The sequence below is a fragment of the Haliotis cracherodii genome, unplaced genomic scaffold (assembly GCF_022045235.1).
Source record: "Haliotis cracherodii isolate W230 unplaced genomic scaffold, xgHalCrac1.p SCAF_1, whole genome shotgun sequence".
NCBI classification, from domain to species: Eukaryota; Metazoa; Mollusca; class Gastropoda; order Lepetellida; family Haliotidae; genus Haliotis; species Haliotis cracherodii.
The window spans coordinates 62791144-62810374 of NW_027266264.1; the positions used below are offsets into that span (position 1 = coordinate 62791144).

The 19231-nt window shown below is 39.4% G+C and overlaps 1 protein-coding gene across 4 annotated transcripts; it reads right to left on the reverse strand.

The window, feature by feature from the left end:
- Nucleotides 1-448: 448 nt before the first annotated feature.
- Nucleotides 449-18592, reverse strand: LOC139450334 (tripartite motif-containing protein 2-like). 4 transcript variants are annotated; one of them, XM_071232394.1, is made up of 3 exons: nucleotides 18335-18592; nucleotides 4110-4270; nucleotides 449-2944 (listed from the first exon to the last, which is right to left on the reverse strand). In XM_071232394.1, exons 1-3 carry the CDS (start codon nucleotides 18460-18462, stop codon nucleotides 1893-1895), a joined length of 1341 nt encoding a protein of 446 aa, XP_071088495.1. In that variant the 5' UTR covers nucleotides 18463-18592; the 3' UTR covers nucleotides 449-1892. The 4 variants fall into 4 exon arrangements, with proteins under 4 accessions (XP_071088495.1, XP_071089539.1, XP_071089054.1 ...); XM_071233438.1 differs by lacking the exon at nucleotides 18335-18592 and adding an exon at nucleotides 13582-14015; XM_071232953.1 differs by lacking the exon at nucleotides 18335-18592 and adding an exon at nucleotides 7860-8012.
- Between the last annotated feature and the right edge of the window lie 639 nt (nucleotides 18593-19231).

The window sequence follows — 19231 nt, forward strand, 5'->3', positions numbered from 1 at the left end:
GATAGCTAACATGGCAAACACAACTGACCAGCCTATCACAAAATCCAAGCCATAAGTTGATGTCGTTAAGAAAATATCTCGGTGAATAACAATACTATTTTGAGGGTGATTGAATAGCTGCTATGCCTTCACGGATGCATAACTAAACGATAGTATGTAATTGCATCTGCATCTCCTATAAATCTAGGTTACTGTGATCTTCTGTGTAAGAGACATGCATTCATAGTTTACTACTCTAGTTTTTGTTTGGTTCACAACGATCGTAGACCTTGATAACATCCTTCACTCCACATTAAAATGTATCAAATGTGTTTTCCATGCAAATTCTAGCGGTGTGTTTAAACGTCCTTTCAATTCCTTTCATTTATGCATGGGGAAAAGTTTGACGAATAACAAAATCACCATTTATTATTTATAATTTTATTTCAGTACTCAAATAGCGATGAGTACAATAATTATATAAATGTACATAGGTAGTATATACCAAACAGAATGTATATCATCCTCAAAATCGGCTCGAGATCACAGAAATAGCGGCAAAATATTACATATATTACAAAGCTGAATCATCAGTACCCTTATTAACATCATATTCTGTATCCTACATAGTACTTTAAGCTGATATATTGCTGTTAGATGGCAAATATGTATGTCTTAATCAGAGGCATCGCTTTACGAAAATACAGTCTATGCCTTCTATATAACAATAAAAGCTTAATCTTGAATAGAAACAATACTAATTAAAATGTTAACCCATTGTTCTGATCGAACCATTTTCAGCGTTTAGTATTTACGGATGACTCCGATTGCCTAAATCCGTTAAGAACGTGAGTGAAGTGAGTTTTATAGATGCTATATCGTTATCACGTGTGCAGATAATCCCCACTCGCTGTTTTATGAAACGCGATGTCTTGGAAATTTGAAAAAAGTATGTTTACTTGTGATGATACAGTATGACATTGAAATGAAACTAACGAGAATACATTAATACAGGTTTAAGAAACGGGTAAGTAAACTTCTGAAAAATATACTTATGTTACAATGCATAAAATACATGCTGACAAAAATACGAAACCCAGAAGCAATAGATATAATACAAAGATTGCACATATGGAATAGCGAGATAGAAAGTGAGACGAGAGAGGAAAGGTGAAGATAGCTGTACACGGTAAAACAAAACCAAGAGAGACTAAAACGATACAAAATAAACCATAACAAATCTGAATTCACAAGTTATTGCAGATACTGAATGATTTTTTCCTGCTGATTTTTTAAAACAAAAACTATTCTACGGCAAGACTTTACAGAATTTATCATACATGTATTCATCGAATAATTCCACTAAATGAGGTAAACTGATAGTTATTAAGGCAAATACACCTGACCTGCTCAGCACATTATTCAAGTCACAAGTTGAAGGAGTGGAACATCAAGGTGAATGGGAAAATGGTTTTGATAGTGATTGGAATATTTACTATGCCCCCAAGGACATCTTCTGAAATGTAACTTTCTGTGGTTTTCTCCGTAAGAGACAGAATGCATAGTGCCAACTGTAATTTACAGATTTTTTCAGTTCACAATGTTCGCAGGCCCTTATTGGAACCCTTCTTTTTTTGATAATCTAAACTAGCATCTCCTTCCTCTCAAAATGAATGTGTGAAGCCAATTTCTGGTGTCCCCCGCCGTGATATTGCTGGGGAAAAACCGGCGGAAAACCTCACACACTCCTCTCAAAATGCTCGAAAACGAGGAGGAATGTATCTGTCCTCAACATTCCAATGCTTCCCGGAATAAATGCGGGAGCTTGCAGTGAATAAACGCAGCCTATCATTTCTGTACAAACAAACGTCACTTGCGTAATAGAGCACCTAGTCTGGTTAAAGTCATCGGACTTAATCTTGAAACACAATATCCGCAAGATTGGTCACTTCTTGTCGAATGTTCCTCTGTTGACGTTCATCACAGCTGAACTCTACTGCAAAATTGTCCATGGAATCAATGACAACTTCGACCTTCTGAGACAGTACATCTCTCGCTGCCTTGTGACCTGAAAACATACAGCTTATATCCTTTTCTTCCTTGGCATTGGTTAGAGATTTGAGTTGATTCTTCAGGGCCTCGTCCCGTTCCATAACCACTTTCATGTTGTCTTGTAGCTTCTCCCTCTTCCTCCCAACTTCTCTTTCTGTCATCTCATACAGCTCTCGTTCACGCTCATCAATGGTTTCACGAAGACTACAAAATGCATCCTTGATTTTATCGTTGACGTCCTTTTGTGTAGTATCAAGTTTCTCCGCACTCTTCATTAAAGTTTCTTTCTTGGTTTCGAGAACACCTTTCTCAACCTGTATTTCTTCCATGGTAGTCTCCAGGATTGGTGTGTATTTGTCCATGGCTTCGTTAACATTGACGACAATATGTCCTTTGGACTCTTTGTGGTCGATCACGGTACAGTCACAACACACAGGGATGATACAAGGCTCACAGAAAAAGTTGAGGGGTTGCATTTGATGCTTAGAGCAGTATTGAACATCACTTCGGCCCGTTTCCTTCATGAAGGACAGCAATTCCATGATAGTGTGATCATTTGGGAGACGCTTCACTTCAGCTTCAGATGTGATCAGGCCGTCTCTGCAGGTTGGACATTGAATCTTCACAGCCATGGGCATACCTCTGAAAGCAGATGTCAAGGTCTGTCGAAACTCGCCTTCTACTCGCCACATCTGACGCAGACAATCCAGACAGAATGTATGGTGACAAGGGAGCATTTTGGGCATCTTTTCATCCATGTCAAAATTCTCTCGACAGATAAGACATTTCAGGAAGGTGTCCTCAAATCTCTCCTCGTCAAAAATAATATTCTTTCTCCTCTTATCCCGAAATCTGTTAGTAGTGCTCTCTTCGCCATTTTGCTCCTGTTGCTGTTGTTGCAACTCGTTTCGCTCTGTTGTCAAAAATAATATATAGCATTAAACAACATTAAATTTGATAAAAACATTTTTCGGTGCAGGGGTTGAGTTAACATATTATTCCACATAGAATGTACCGCTAGGAAGGATGGTAGTTATTTTCGCGAGATCTGTGGCCACCATCACTCATCATGACGTATATACCAGGTTGTTTGTATTTGTTTATTGTCGACTCATATCGCATTCGCCAAAGGGGGATTTGGTAATGGCGTCGCATGCTCTGTAGAGTTAATGGTTCAGCTCTTACAAATCTGGGAAAACGATGTTCAAGTAAAACTCATTTCCAGTAAAGTAACTTCTCAAAAGGGAAACCTATGTTTACTTGGTAAACATTCTCCTACACTTGTAGGTTACTTATGTCAGTCACAAGTAAACAACATTGCTCTGAGCTGTGACCTAAAGCAAATGTAACACGAAAGGACGGTCGTTTTAAATTAAATTTGGCACACGGGTTCAAACATTGTAACTACGTATTGGTCTTAACGAATACTACGTACAAATGACGAGTACAAGACGGCTTACTTTTAGAGAAAAACAATTTTGGTAGAGTACTTATTTTGGTGGACAACACATTTCTGATTGAGTATTTGATCTGGGTCGTTACTTAAATAATGAAAAGGTTTTCTAAAATGACGTTAACTTTTATTTAAAGGAGATGAAAACAAGATCAATGAACATTTAAACTTAATCTGTGTATGTCTTGCAATCTTATTTGTGCTTGTACAACCAATTCCATATGTCCCAAAGTAGTTTGCAAAAAGATTTTCTCTTAACTAAATGGTCTTAAATTTATGTTGGGTGTCGGTCTTAGACAGGTTCTCATATCATAAAACTTCAGCCTGATGTATGGATACATTTGCAATTAACGTTTCAGAAGACACGGTTATAATAAATCAAGATATATAGTATTCATTGGATACATTAAAACCAAACTTTAGTATATATAAGCCTTGTGCTCTGTTTTCTTTGTCAGTTATGACAATACATATCCAGTGTGAATGACTTCCTCTTTCATCTAGTATTATTAATGTAATTTTACAATTCAAAACAAACAATTCTATTAACTGTTATTCAGTTAAAAATGTTTCTAATTTCCACACGACCTCATTACCTGAGAAACCACTGGTTAAATCCTCTCACCTTTTCTCTCCATCTCCTCTTTTTCAAATTGCTTCAGCTTTTCCTCAAGCTTGGATTGATCGGAAGTGTCCCCTGTTGTCGTCGAGTCTGACATCATAGCGCTAAAGTCTGGTAACTGTGGCCTTGATTGGGGGACTGCCGGAATAGCGTCTCGTCTCGTTCTGAAAACAACACTGACATTGTAGAAACAACCTATAGATGAACTTTAAAACTGATAGACCAATAGAAAGCGAAATGTGAAATAAGGGCTACACACCGTTCCATCTTCTATGGACGTTTTTTTCTACTGAAGGAAATAATGACTCAACACGATGGTTGAATGACTGTGTAACAGGTAATTCCTGTTTGGTGGCTATGTACGCATGTAGAGGTGGTCGGGAAATATGTCGACCAACCAGCTTTTGTTTCAAAACAGCTGAAGACCATGTAATATAATGATACAATTAGAAATTCTAAACGATATTACAAAGGATGGTTGAGCTTTTGTAAAAGGGTATGGTGTTATTGTTACAAAGCTATACCAGAAATACAATTACATGCCACTAGATGTGTATATCTACATGTACATACACCAAAAAGTCACCAGACAGTTCCGTTGATCCTGTTCAACAAGATTATCCAGTAGAGGTATTTGCTGTATATGTCATAAATCCTTCTATAACGAGATGCATATAGTAGTTGCCCAAGTAGGTCAGTGGCCAGCCTAATTTGCTATTGTTAAGTACCTCCCGCTATAATGGTTTTGTGGCGACATACAAAACGTTGTACAAATATCTCCTAAGAAGATATTAAGATAAGATGACCATATCCTCAGAGCTGGGTATTCTTTTTTCATGTTTACTTTGTTTCATTTTGTTAATAGTAAAAGTGTAAATGTTTTTTTTAAACACGGTAAATATCTATTTAGTTTCAAGAATTGAAATGAAACAACAATTCTCAGCAAGTGATTCCTGAATAAGCGTTAACACTTGACAGACATTTGTAAATGAATGAAGCATACAATGAAGATCTAATTAACTTAGCAAGTTTGTAGATGCAATATAGAGGGATAAGAGGAAATGTAGGTCAGTGTAAGTAGTTATATAGCTACCTTTTCATATGTGCTTCAGCCTTTCTAATATCCCCAATATGTTCAGTCAGGTATGAGACAATACGCTTGGAAGCCCATACAAACAATAAAAGTGGTCTTTTTATGCAAGAGACCCCCTTCCATTTCCATAAAATGCGTTCCTTTCAGGCGTTAAAAGTTTCAATATTAATACCAGATACAACTTATATACAGTTCTCATCTAACGCACCAACACTGTATTAGTTTTGGGACAGAGCGTTGTGACTTTTCCGCGCAAGTGATTTTGTGTCATAGTTTCAACGAGTGCAAAGGCTGAGGTGACAAGTGCCTGACAACGCCATTGTGTTACCTTGGTAGGGAAAACGAAATTCTTTATTGTGATTATGTTCACTCGTACCAGAAGTGCAGATATGTGTGTAGTTATTATTGATGGACGCAACATACTCTGAATCTTTGAAATAGCCTCTTTAATCATCTAGTCACCAATAGCAATGAATCAAACCAGATGGATATGGTTAAACCGTCTTGTGTTTTGAAATAAGTTGCGCGTGTCTTCCACTCGTGATGTCCTCAATCAATCATCCCACGATGACAGTGTATTTAAGTTGATACGCATCAGACGAGATTATAAGCTCCATGAATAGGAAACAGCATCCTGTGACTACACCATACAATGCTTTGTCAACGTCATAACCACGATCATGTCTGAAAGGGCACTCCTTTATTTGGAGGATAACTATCCTTAAATAATCGACACAGAGATAAGTTCATATACGTTTGTGTGTCTAGGAAATATGTTGATGTCCTTCATGTGTTTCATTTGGTATGTCCTGACATATAACGTAGAGCCACACAATGTACTCCTTACAATATATACGTTAAACTGAATTGAAACACTTTGCTGTGCAAAGTAATCTTTAATATTATTGTATGTTGAGGAAATATATCTGCTACAGTTGGCATATACTGACGTGCAGTGAGAGACTCTGTGTAGGGAAAGGTGAACTTTGAATTATGTTTTTCCTTTGATAACATAATCCATCTTAAAGATTATTTTTAAAAAGTCAACATATTTCAAATGTAATACTACATAGATAGAGACAAAGTGTGTGCTTATACGACAATTTTTCAGGTAAATCTAATTGACTCAAGTGAACCAACAAGGAACAAACAGGGATCCGACTTTTTTCTAACATTGAATCTCACGGCAAACACAAGACTTACTCGGTTTCTACACGTACAGCCTGACTGAGTTTAATCTAGCTGGGAAAAGTATGGGTTGAAGACAGCCCGGTGTGTGGCTAGAGTTGTCAGACTGCTTCAGCTGTTTGTCTTCATCTCCAGGGCATATGGGAGGAAAACCGCCTTGCAGGTTAATGATGTGTGGTGTATGCTGATCTTTGTAAGCTGTTCATTGCGACGAGTATTTACAAAGATGAGTTTGCTTTGAAATGTCTGTCATGTAAGAGCGCACCCACGGTCCCATTGGTGAAGTCAGCTAACAATAGGTTGTTGTATGTGTTTCTCCAGAAAATCCAAGTAACTATAAGCGACACAACTATGTCCCTAATAACGCAATAATCTCTGCTAAGCTTACTAGAAATGTAACTGCATGTATCTCACGATAGTACAAAATAACCATGATTAACAGTAAATCTTACCAGCGATTTTACCGTTGAACTGTGCGATATCCTTAACACAGGGATTCCAGTCTCTTGACTAGTGGACAGTTCGCAACATCTAACAGATATGTCAACCAGTGTTGTATTACACGTGAACACGTTTTGAATTGTTGCTTGAAGCATTTGTATTTTTATTACTCCTGTGTCATTTCACTCCCATTCAATGTTTATTCAACACATTGAGGTATCCACACGAAACGTTTCTTGGGGAATGTTACCGATCTGAATATCTGCATAAGGTTTACATAGACTGACAATAGTACGTAGGTTAACGTCGTTGGGTATGGTGTCTATGGGCTGTGGTATGTTATTCAGCGGAAGGACATTCATTTGGAGGATTTTGAAACTGAACACAACGCACCAGACAAAAAGAGGAAATTGTTAGGGAATAGCGTTTGAATGTACGTATTCTGGCATCAACCAATGCGACGTCGTTTTGAATAACGAGACAAAAACATGACAGTCAGCATTCATGCAGGGTCGGTCGCATAGATTCTACTGTTTGAGAACCCTCATGTGAATGATATCGAAATCAACGAGTTTAACTGGCATAAGGTTAACACTATTTTCTTCTGTTTTATGAGATTGTTTTTCTATGTCAAGCCTTCATAACTGTAACATGGGGATGCACCTCCCAATAACCTACAGAGTATGTTAAGTGGCCTTGGGCAGGTTGTCATATATTTTAACACTGATGTTCACATAAATGTATACAATATAATAGGGTACTGAATACTATTTTTGAAAATTGCATACAAATTTAATTCTATTTTATACATAACATTCTAGTCATCTTTGTATCTAATAAACAATACAATCAAGACAATGTAGCAAAGACAATACTGTAATCTAGACAAGTGTAGTGAGGACAGTATCACATTAGGGTGTACCGTTAACACCGGGGGAAAATCCCTTAATTAAGTCACATGTGCGTCACGGGATACTTGCGTATACATTTCCATGTTATATATAACGACTACACACATAGCTATCACCTACCTTGTGGTAATGTACGGCCCACAGGGATAAGACAGTGGTCGGCCGTGCGAGCTAGCGCTGATATTCCTCAACGACATGAGCACTTCTGTTTCGATGTCATATATTCAAAGGGGTTCGACAGGAGCATTCATTTATACCGGTCGTGTCATGTGCATACGTATATGTGTTCTATGTACGAAATACCGTGATCTGATTGGCTACTACAACATCTCCATGTACACAAGCCGGGGATAAGCCTACGGGTGTAAGGTCACCCATCCATGTCGTATGATCTCGATGTAAAGCGAATGGAGGTCATTGCAAAGTAAAGATTGTATATTTAAATTGTATTCAGCTAAGAGTTTTTCGTGGACTGGATGCGGGTATGTAAGGATTCCTTTCCTAAAATACATGATAGTTTGCTACAGTGGATAAGCCTTATAACAAAACATGTGCACAGTTGGTGAACAGGTAAACTGACGACTATTCAAGTGGTGAAAGTGGGACATCCACCGGATATTCGTATTCCTTATATGGAAGTTTTCGGAACAACGCCCCGGCCATCCCGACGAATCTTTATTGTGTCTCTACGTGACGACATTTTACGGAATTTACCGAATGTGACGTGTGAATATGGTTTGTCAGAAACACCTCACATCATTGTTGTTTGAATATTTCCAAATAATTGGTCGGTGTGGAATACCTTGTGAATGGCTTGTTGGATCTCAGTAATAATGGTATGATGACATGGTGTAAAACGAAAAATCTTTAAAATATTTATCACATGATTAATCATTATTAACACCATAACCCACCCCCAGCCCCCCCACCCCCCCCATTAGTGGGAGTTCGAATGTTTTTCAAATATTTTATGGAAACATATTGATAACATTTTTTCCACGAAAATATTGTTTTGTTAAATAACTTATTAATACATACATATTAATACGTACCAACTATTCATATCACTTTTTAAAGAGTTGGCTAGAAGGTGTATAAACGATATGTGAAGAGTATTGATTGTCTGCCGTGAGACGTATATGTCAGGAGCCATCCCCAAAATAGAAGAGACACTACAAAGCCCTGCGTTCAGAATAGGTTATCCATACTCCGTCATCTCCCTGACACATTCCATTGTAATCACTGGAACAAGGATAAGCAGATCTGCTGTTGGGTGAATGGATACGTTTGTAGTTACGTCAATTACGAAATCTGGGTTCTACTCCCAACATGCGCATGCTCGTCCTACCATTCCTGGAATCCTGCCATATGCAACGGAAAACCATCCATACATGACTTACTCACTCACTCACTCACTCACTCACTCACTCACTCTTTACAACAACACAATTGTTCTTAAATGTGCTGGTCTTACAGGGGGCTGGACTCGGGGTATTTGGCAGTCCCGGCAAATTTGATCTAAAAACAAATTTACCATTCTGTTCATGTTTTTTGTAAATCTATCTAAACGTTGGGAGTCTTTATAGGCATCTTGGATGTAAACATGACAATGTGTATTATTATGGAAACCAACATTAGAAACGGTTTGGGTTATCCTGGCATAGTCAGGCTGGTTAGGCTCATCATCAATTCAGGGCCCTTGTCCTCCCTACACGCAGCCCAGACAGCGAATGGTTCTTCTCCCAGGAAGCGATGCCAAGTCGAACTCACCCAGAACCTTTCGGAGAATTGGAACATTCCCCAACTATTCATATCACTTTTTAAAGAGTTGGCTAGAAGGTGTATAAACGATATGTGAAGAGTATTGATTGTCTGCCGTGAGACGTATATGTCAGGAGCCATCCCCAAAATAGAAGAGACACTACAAAGCCCTGCGTTCAGAATAGGCTATCCACACTCCGTCTTTTCGGAGAATGGCAAGATTCCCCAACACTGCAGCCTTTGTCAGAAGGGCTGTATTCTTGGCAACAAACCCGGGGTGCCGATGTCAGTCAACAGATTTGGAGGTACCAAACCTAAGGCACCGTGAACAATGGGGAGTCGAATAACATGGTGACATTTCGAAATCGAGGTCTGCATATTTGTTATGTTTTTTCTGAATCTTGTCAATCACATCAGTGCCCGAAGGGACAGAAAATTCAATAATATAAATGTTTTCATTGAATTTTCCAAAAAGGACAAGATCAGGTTTGTTGGCCTGGATAGGTCTGAGACTGTATAAAAAGACTGTTCCAAAAACAAAATTGTATTCATCATTTTCCATGACGCCCTCTACATATTCTGTGTCAAAACCACAAGCACTGCGAAGACGGTAATAAAATGATCGAGCCACACCAACTTGTCGCTTAAGATACTGTGCCAAAGCTTGGCATTCACTGACATTGTGTTGGATAGTCTCATTAAATTCATTACATAATCTACATTTAAGATTCACATTTTGATGCAAAATCACACATTGACGGTGTTTTAGTAGTAGTAGTAGTAGTAGTAGTAGTAGCAGCAGCAGCAGCAGCAGCAGCAGTAGTAGTAGTAGTAGTAGTAGCAGCAGCAGCAGTAGTAGTAGTAGTAGTAGTAGTAGTCATAACGTTTCATTAAGCTGATGAAGTGGCAAGAAGTAACCATGAAATGATGTTTACATATAATAAAGACGTTAAACATAATAACACTCATTGTTAATTCTAAAAGTTAATGATTCTCCTAACTACAACTGAGACAATGTCTCAGTCTCACATATGGTAATGATTGTCCAGACAATGGAAACAAGAACAACAATCGCAGTCCCCCGTTAAGCTGTCATCAACACTACATAACCAAATACATTCTGCAGGAGTAACCCACAAGTAACACCTAACTAGTAATCAATACTTGTTACGAACTGTATTTAGTTGCATGTTGTACTTAATCAATAAATATTGATTTGGCTGGATATTGCATGTAGGTGCATCTCAATAAGGTGTGGCTCTACCTTTCATCTCACTCATTGAATTGTAATGCATCGATGCAATATGTGTTGGCATTTGACAGCAAACACTGTATCGAATAAACAATAAATATCTCACTCCTGCACACATATATGTCCATTGTTACACGTAACCTTTTACAAATAAACATAAAATGGTACAGAGGAAGTGTGTCATGTCACGTTGACCTCGACTGACCTCGACTTCACATTAATATCTTGCGGTTATGAATCTGTGTTTACATTATGAGCCAGCTGTATGCATCTATTAACTCAAACGATAATACAATAAAGGACAGAGAATAATGTATATGTTTACATCTGGGTACACGAACTAGATTAGAATTGAGATTGCCTTCGTTAGAAGTGCATTTGCTACGCATATATTACCTGATATTTCTACTTTTAATAGTTTGGAACTATTTTCAACTAAAATATATTAAACCACTTCACTTTAGATCCCTGCTGTGAACATGAGTGAGTGAGTGAGTATGATTTTACGCCGCTTTTAGCAATATTCCAGCAATATCGCGGCGGGGGACACCAGTTATGGGCTTCACACATTGTACCCATGTCAGGAATCGAACCCGGGTCTTCGGCGTGACGAGCGAACGCTTTAACCACTAGGCTACCCGACCGCCCCGCTGTGAACATGAACAGGACGAATGAATCTGATGATGCCTCGTTGTTGTAGACATTAGTGGAGTCGTTGAGGATTCCTGCTACGTCACTGGAATTACGAGACTCCCTTAACTTAACATATTAAACACTGCAACGTGTTATTTCGTATTTTCACAAGATGACATTATTTCACAAGATGACATTATTTCAAATCAGTTGAGGCTTAAATTAACCATAGACATATTTTATGATGAAGATATGAAACTTATGGTCAACTTTTCAGGACTAAGTGTTGCCCGTTCACCCGACGAAAGAGAAAGAAGTATAGACCTGTAACACTTGAGTGTGCTAATATTTTCCCAGAGGAAATGGATCCCACAACGGCTTCTGATTAGAAGTGTTACTTTGAAACACTTGCCTACGCATGAATTATTTAAGGAAATACTCATTTTCTTTATATCTAATTACAAACAACACATAGTACTAGAGCAGCTAAATATGGGTTATGATATCTTTCCACATCACCATGAACTAGAGACGACAATGTGTGAAATGGTGGTTTTGAACAGCACGGCGGAGCAACAGAAAGGCCAGACACAATCGGCGGCTAGTTTAAGCTGGGAACACATGATCAACTGACTGACAAATCCAGCCAGGATCAATGTGATAAACGTTTATAGGTCACCCAAGCAGAACCTCTGTGACCTGTAAGTACATGTCGAACAAAGGTCTACATGGCCATAAATACACTGTTGGTGAGATGGGTATCTATGCCCAAGGCCTTAACGTTTGGAAAAGGAATAACACTTTCAATTGAGACCTGTACTCACACTACTGTACAGTTTCGTGTTTCCATTGAGTATTGACGCTAAAATGAAATCAGGGTTTATTGACATACGAATCGGGGCTGTAGGAAAAATGAGATACACTAAGTATAAATTGTTTGATAGGCATTACTTAGAAGTTGACGAGTACAATTTAATGCTGTAAAAAGTGACGTTTCGGTATAGATCCTTATACCGTTGTCAAGCAGGATCTATACCGAAAAGTCGCTTTTTACAGTATTAAAGAAGTTGTTACCCATAAAATTGTGTCTTCACTAAGTGTAGCTTGTGATTATGGAACGTTTCACATTGGATACGCTTCGATAGTTTAGAACAGTATCAATGCAAGTGTAGATACAGTAAATCTGGTTCACTCAACGTATTATGAATAAGGCCGAGTCACAAACACACATCTGTATATAATTACATGATATCATCAGTGTACTGGTTTGCCTTTCTGACGACAGATGGCATTATACGAAACTTGAAAAACACCAATAATCACAACGAGTTTACATAGAGGTAAAGCTTCACAATACTTCTAACATATGTACAAGTTCACATTAAAGATGAGCTCAACATCATACTATCATCTGTAAAAGTTCACAGAAGAGAAAAGTTTCACAATGGTCCGACTGATTTCGATGATGTTTTTAACTGTGAACGAGGTGAAGCCTTCAAAAAGATCAACACACAAGGAAATCAAAAAGACACTTCCTCAAGCTTAATCAATTAGCGAAAATCTAAATGTTGCACTGAAACGCCTGTGTAAATCAGGGTAGACGAATAATGAAAGTAGACACGACTAGACAACCCCATATATAAAATCATATATAAACATATGGCGAACATAATAAAACACAATCTCAAGCGAGGTCTTTTCAAAACAACACTAAGAAGAACATGATATTATATAGATGTGGTTTTGATAACAATAACCCAAACTTGATAAGCGAACAGGATGGGTAAATATAACGGCAGATCAGGTAGGCAATTAGATGGTGTATGTACACACGGTCAGAGTAAGCCTTCCATGGACGCCTCAATGAGATCAATATCAACACACGGAATAACAGTCATGGCGACTGCCTGGGGTAACAACACAGGTTTGAGTTCGTGGTGAGAACGGCGACAAATTAGTCGAAATCCTGATGACAACGGTAATTCAGTGTCATCAGTATATTCACCGGACCTGAGTGGTTGTCAGGGTTTAGGGTGAATATCCACCTCCACCTCTATCCCTGGTCGGAACAGGCAGGTAGAACTATATACAGCTGTAGTTCACAACGACCTGGCCGTGTGGTACGTCCTGCTCACATAAAACTATGGTGGAAGGTAATTGACGCCTGCTCTCACTGTGACATTAAACAAGAGTTACCTGAGCCACGAAACGGTGTTCCACAAGGTGTGGTCCTCAGGCTCTTTATCGTCCGCCATGCTTACGGTTTCCCCGACATGAACCCCCAACCTGCAATTGTTGTCGTCTGCTTGGCCGGAATTCCGCGGTAAATCGATGGCCCAATGGCTGCAGTCGACACGTCAAGCCTCACCGGCTGATCTGGGTTGGACAATTACCTACACAGCTGTGGTGCAGCATGGAGCGTCACATTTAAGGTCCACAGGTGCTTGTTGAGCACGTCCTAAATGCGCTTTTGTCCGTCCCAAATCTCCTCACATCGACGCTGTTGGGATCCCTGCACTACCCGTCTCGCCTTCCGACACCGCCCTGTCGCCCATAAACCACAACAAAGGTTCGCTGGGATTGGGGTATTAGGATTACATGCCTCAATACCATGCATGTGCGACCATTTTATCTTAACGTGACTCCAATGAAACACGTTAATTACGACTGGTTACGGGGATATGTTTGAACCAGTTCCTGATCACCTGACTCAACCAAGTAAACATTCCTATCTCTTTGTGAGGATAGAGTGAATGAGTGTGGTATTAGCCACTTATAACACTATCACTGTGATTTCATAGCGGTGGGCACCACGTTTCAATGTGGGAATCGAACCCGGGTCTTCGGCTTGACAGGCGAACGCTTTAACCACTAGGTTATCCCACCTAGATAAGTAAACTGCCTGGCAAAAGAAGTATACACTTGAAAACACTTGCTTTACTCATTACTGTGTACTGTGAAATTGCCAACCCCCTTTTCTTTGAGACTTCATGTGCACGACACCTGTTGTGAGATTCCATTGATATGATATATGTTATATCGCCTATGATACCAGTATCAAAGATTTCACCATCGAATAACCTTTTTTGTATAACCTTCTTTTTTGTTTCATTTTAGCCACATTTCTTGGTTGTTTCATTATTAGCCTCCATCAAACATGGATGTATACTTTCTTTTGACCTGCGGTGTATATAGCATACTACGCACCCGGCGTGCGTGTTATTCACATCTGTATTAAAGTTGCTACAAGATATAAGAATGTCTGAATGTTACCACTGACGTCTCGACACAATTGTAAAATAACTTTCATAAACTGTATTCGTGCCAGTTCGCTCAACTATCACATTCGATTTCCAACATACGGATATATTTATGAAGCAGATGAAACATGTTTCACAAGATCTGTAATGATAGATGCTGCGACAGATAGTATCAGGACACAACTTCTGTGCTCAGTAACTGCGACGTTTCGATGCAACAAAGCGTTGCTCCGTTGATGTTGATATATACAGAGGCGGTCATCCATGTACTTTCCTTAATTGCGTAGTTATGTAAGCACAAACAGTGATCCCGTATTACCCAGGTTCTCATAACCATGAGTGAAGACGGCAGACGGTGTCTGTATAAAGTGAATATGTGACAGTAATGTGTTGGACAGTTGCCATTGTGGGTTGTTATTTACTGTTATACCGTCGTTGTTGACGCCAATAGGTGGCGACGCCATAACCAAACTCTTTGTTGTGGCTTGTAGAACAGGATTATACAATCGCTCGATGGTTACTTCCGTATACAATTAAAAATCACTGTAGGCCATGGCACTAGGTTTGTTTATTTGTTGTATACCGCCACCCTCAGCAGTATTCCAGCTACATGACAGCAGCCTGTACATAACTGAGTGTGACCCGTGAAGATCCGGGGGAGAATAGGTCTTCAGCAACCCATGCTTGTCGTAAAAGGCGGCTATGCTTGTCATACAAGGCGACTAAAGGGATCGAGTGGTCAGACTCGCTGACTTGGTTGATGCATGTCATCGATCCCAATTGCGTGGATCAATGCTCAGGATGTCAATCACTGGATTGTCTGATCCAGACTCGATTATTTACAGACCGCCGTCATATAGCTGGAATATTGCTGAGTGCGGCGTTAAACAACAAACAAACAAACCATATCTGAGTGTGGACCAGACAAGCCAGTGATTGGTAATATCGGTTTACGATGACACGCATTCAACCAAGTCACCGAGTCTGACAATTCAATTTATTCTGTCGTCTTGGAGGACACGCATAGGTTGCGGGGGAACTATTCTAACCCGGAAACTCCAAGCAGAATATGGCACTAGCAGATTAGATTATCTTGTCTCTGCAATGTGGACGAAAGCCAATGTCATATGGATGAGCGGATGGTAAACGGGCGGGTTTGAAAGGTCACAGCAGCCAATAAAAGCTTGCACTTCCCGAAACATTATTAAAGCATGCGTGTGTGAATAATGTGAAGAGGATGTAAATAATTTAGCATATTGAGCTCGACATCAGATGTTCACAAGGGCGCTACAGCACAAGGAAACGTGCGCTCCTTAGGAACAGGCAGAAATTCACAATCGATACTTCAAGAGAGAGAACCAGTATGAATCATATTTTAGTTCAGATGCCCTGCAATATGTAGATGGAACTTCTGCTGAAATTCATCTCTATCATACAAAGTATATGTTGACAGTTATGACTGCCACACAGCGTCTCCTGGTCTTTTATCACCGCCATGCTGTATTCGCGTTGGGCCAGTTGTGATGAAAATGATCACTAGCCAACAACGGCAAGGAATAGTGGCAGATATTTTGGTTAATTAAAGTAAATTCTGACATGATTAAGACGTAATACTGTTTAGATGGTTGTGGTTGCGCTCACAATGTTTTACATACTGCACCCCTATACTGCACCCCCATAGTGCACCCCAATAAGTTACCTGGCCTCCTATGATCGTATAGTATGCATTGCTAGTTTTACACTTTACTAGACCGAGGGTTTGGAAATGACGTGTGAAGTATCACTGTTCCTTGGTCAAGCAAGCAGTTATCTCTAATGTCGTTAGGGACAACCTGCACACGCCTCTGGAATGTGATGAGCCCATGGATGCTGTAACTGTCGTTAAATATGTCCTGCAAGGTTTTAAAGCACATCCCTGCCTAACAAGAAAGCCATGCTGGAAAGATAATTTTGGGGAAAGGGTTGGGTTCATTTAAAAACATTTATTCAAATGAGGCCACACAACAGCTACCCATATTTGACTTCGGACGGACACATACTCCTCCTGGGTATGACAAATAATACTCAGGAAAATATATTTTTCTCTCAACATGGACAACTCTAATCTTATTCCGTTGTTTGAAGTCTTGTTGCATTAAAACACAAATGTGTCGAGCAGAATACCATCGTAGTTAAGTGATAACGTCTGGTAAACAGTGATGCATATATTTGCAGCAAGTTCGTGAGATACGCAATGTGGCTATATTGATTGTCAGTTTAAGGAAGAATGTGTAAATGAAATAAATTAACAGTACCATTGGTGTTCAGTATCAGAAAAGAAACTTATTTCGTTAATATTATTCTTTAGTATAATTATATATTTTTTTAAAGTTACACTCGATTATATATTAGTCACAAATCTATTTTAAAAGTGGATTTTTAGAACCTGTTCTATAAATGAAGTTAGGGTTGATATTTCATGTTCGACTTCTTTAAAGTATAAGTTACATATTTGTGAAGAGAGGATTAACATATGATTTATTGACAATACATGACTTGAGGCCTAGAACCAGCAGCACTGAAAATACATCAGCGATTCGAACTTTGATTTATAGGTAACTTCAAACATCACGCACGCACACACGCACGCACGCACGCACGCACGCACGCACGCAGGCAGGCAGGCAGGCAGGCAGACAGACAGACAGATAGATAGATAGATATAAAAGTAATAATTTCCAGTTATAACTCAAAGGGACCAATCATTTTATGCGTTAAAACCTCAGTTCGTTATATGAATGTATACAGCATAAAAGTTACTGTATGCAGTTTGGGAGACAGTTACGTATACAATTCTTATACTGAGCGATTCAGCAATTCCTGTTACTTCAAAAACTGTAAATATAATGAAGATAATTACCATGTTATATTCTTGTGTGAACAATGTGTCACTCGCCATATTAGTACTTCTCGCAATATTATACTGAATATTCATCTCTTTTGAAATGCACACAGCTGAGGCAAACAGGCGATGATCTTGTCATTCATATTATGGGTCAAAGCAAAAGCCTACAACTTAAGACACAGACAATACCTATTTTTTTAATGAATGAAATTGTTAAAAACTTTTCTCCATCATGCGTGATTTATCATGCTATATGAATTATTTATTGGTCGTGGACTGTTAGAACTGTTGGACAAACAGAAGTATATCTCAGTGGTAGAACTGTTGGTTAGCCACGTGAGACTACATGTGTTTTGGTGCCTACTTGAGCAAACAGCAGTAAACAACATCTCAAATGTCATGAGACTGGTGGAACTGTAGCTTGACCCTATGAACCATATGTCAATCTCAACTGCCAACACACTTGGATATATGAAGTTTCATGTCCACATTTTGTACTGAGGACAAAGAGGAGTATTAAGTCATCCTGACAAACGATAAGCTGCAGGACTGTTGGACAAATGACGCGACATGTCTATGGGTGCTAACTTACGACAAAGAGAATGACCAACATTTCGACTGCCAACCCATTTGGACACAAGTACATGCTGAGGGGTCCGACAAACACAAATAAACAACATCTCGACTGCCAACACATTCGGACATATGAAGGTGCATGTCTAGGGGTGCTTACTTACTTCAAGGAGAACTAAACATCTCGACTGCCAACACATTTGGACATAGGTGAAGGTCTATGGGTGCTTACCTTGGCCATGGTTCTTGCAGTCCGTACAATGGCGGTCTGGGGCGAACTCTTGGCGGCGTGACAGGGTTGAGGCGAAGACGCCGAAGCACGGGGGGGAGACAACACAAGAGCTGGTCGTCACTGATCATAGGCCCTGGCTAAACAGGGCTGAAATATTCAGCAGGTTCACAACAGTTGTTCAACAGGATATGAGGAATGTTATATGATGAGAGATGTGGAGGTCCTGTTAGACGACATCTGTGTATTGCCTCTAATAGGGTTCAGATCTGGAAAAACAACTGTCAGATCTTATGAAGCATCTGTCACTGTCGATGTTGAATATATTAATTAGAAGCGAGGCATTAGCCATGAAAAATGCATGTTTTCCGGCAATTTGATTGCGTATCGATACAATACGTTTTTGATGGCAAAACATGAATATGTAACATGCCAGAAATATTCAGCAACGGTCATTGGCCATTTTTTTTATGTTCCGTTATTGCAATTATTGTTTCAGCTGTCACCGTTTTGCCTCCTCACGCTCCAAACTGCCAAAACAGCAGACGACAAAGAGTAAACTTGTAATGGCGGGCAGCGGATGTTTCACAGGTCGAGCATCGCATAAATTACGCCATTGTCGTTGCAGTCTGCGACAATGTATGTCAGTTAAAGGTCAGGGTTTAGAGCTGAAACGGTTGAATTAGACCCGGCATGGTAGTTCCGAGGAAGCTCGACTCACGTGGTGGGATGAATAACAACGGTTACCGTATTTAGATTGTATCGATTATTTGGCATTCGTGGTACTCCTGATGTCTGATAATATCATTGTCTGGTCCTCTCCAGTATCGATTGATCTCTGGAGCTGCACGAATCTCATTTTTCACACATATCCTATGAGATCAACTTACAAAAACAATC

Bases quoted from the DNA above. Each gene is read 5' to 3' on its own strand.
- LOC139450334 (XM_071232394.1), bottom strand. From the start codon at position 18,462: ATGATCAGTGACGACCAGCTCTTGTGTTGTCTCCCCCCCGTGCTTCGG. The intron at 4,271-18,334 runs GTAAGCACCCAT...TGTTGTTTTCAG, and splicing joins CTGCAAGAACCATGGCCAAG to AACGAGACGAGACGCTATTC. The intron at 2,945-4,109 runs GTGAGAGGATTT...TTTTGACAACAG, and splicing joins AGAGGAGATGGAGAGAAAAG to AGCGAAACGAGTTGCAACAA.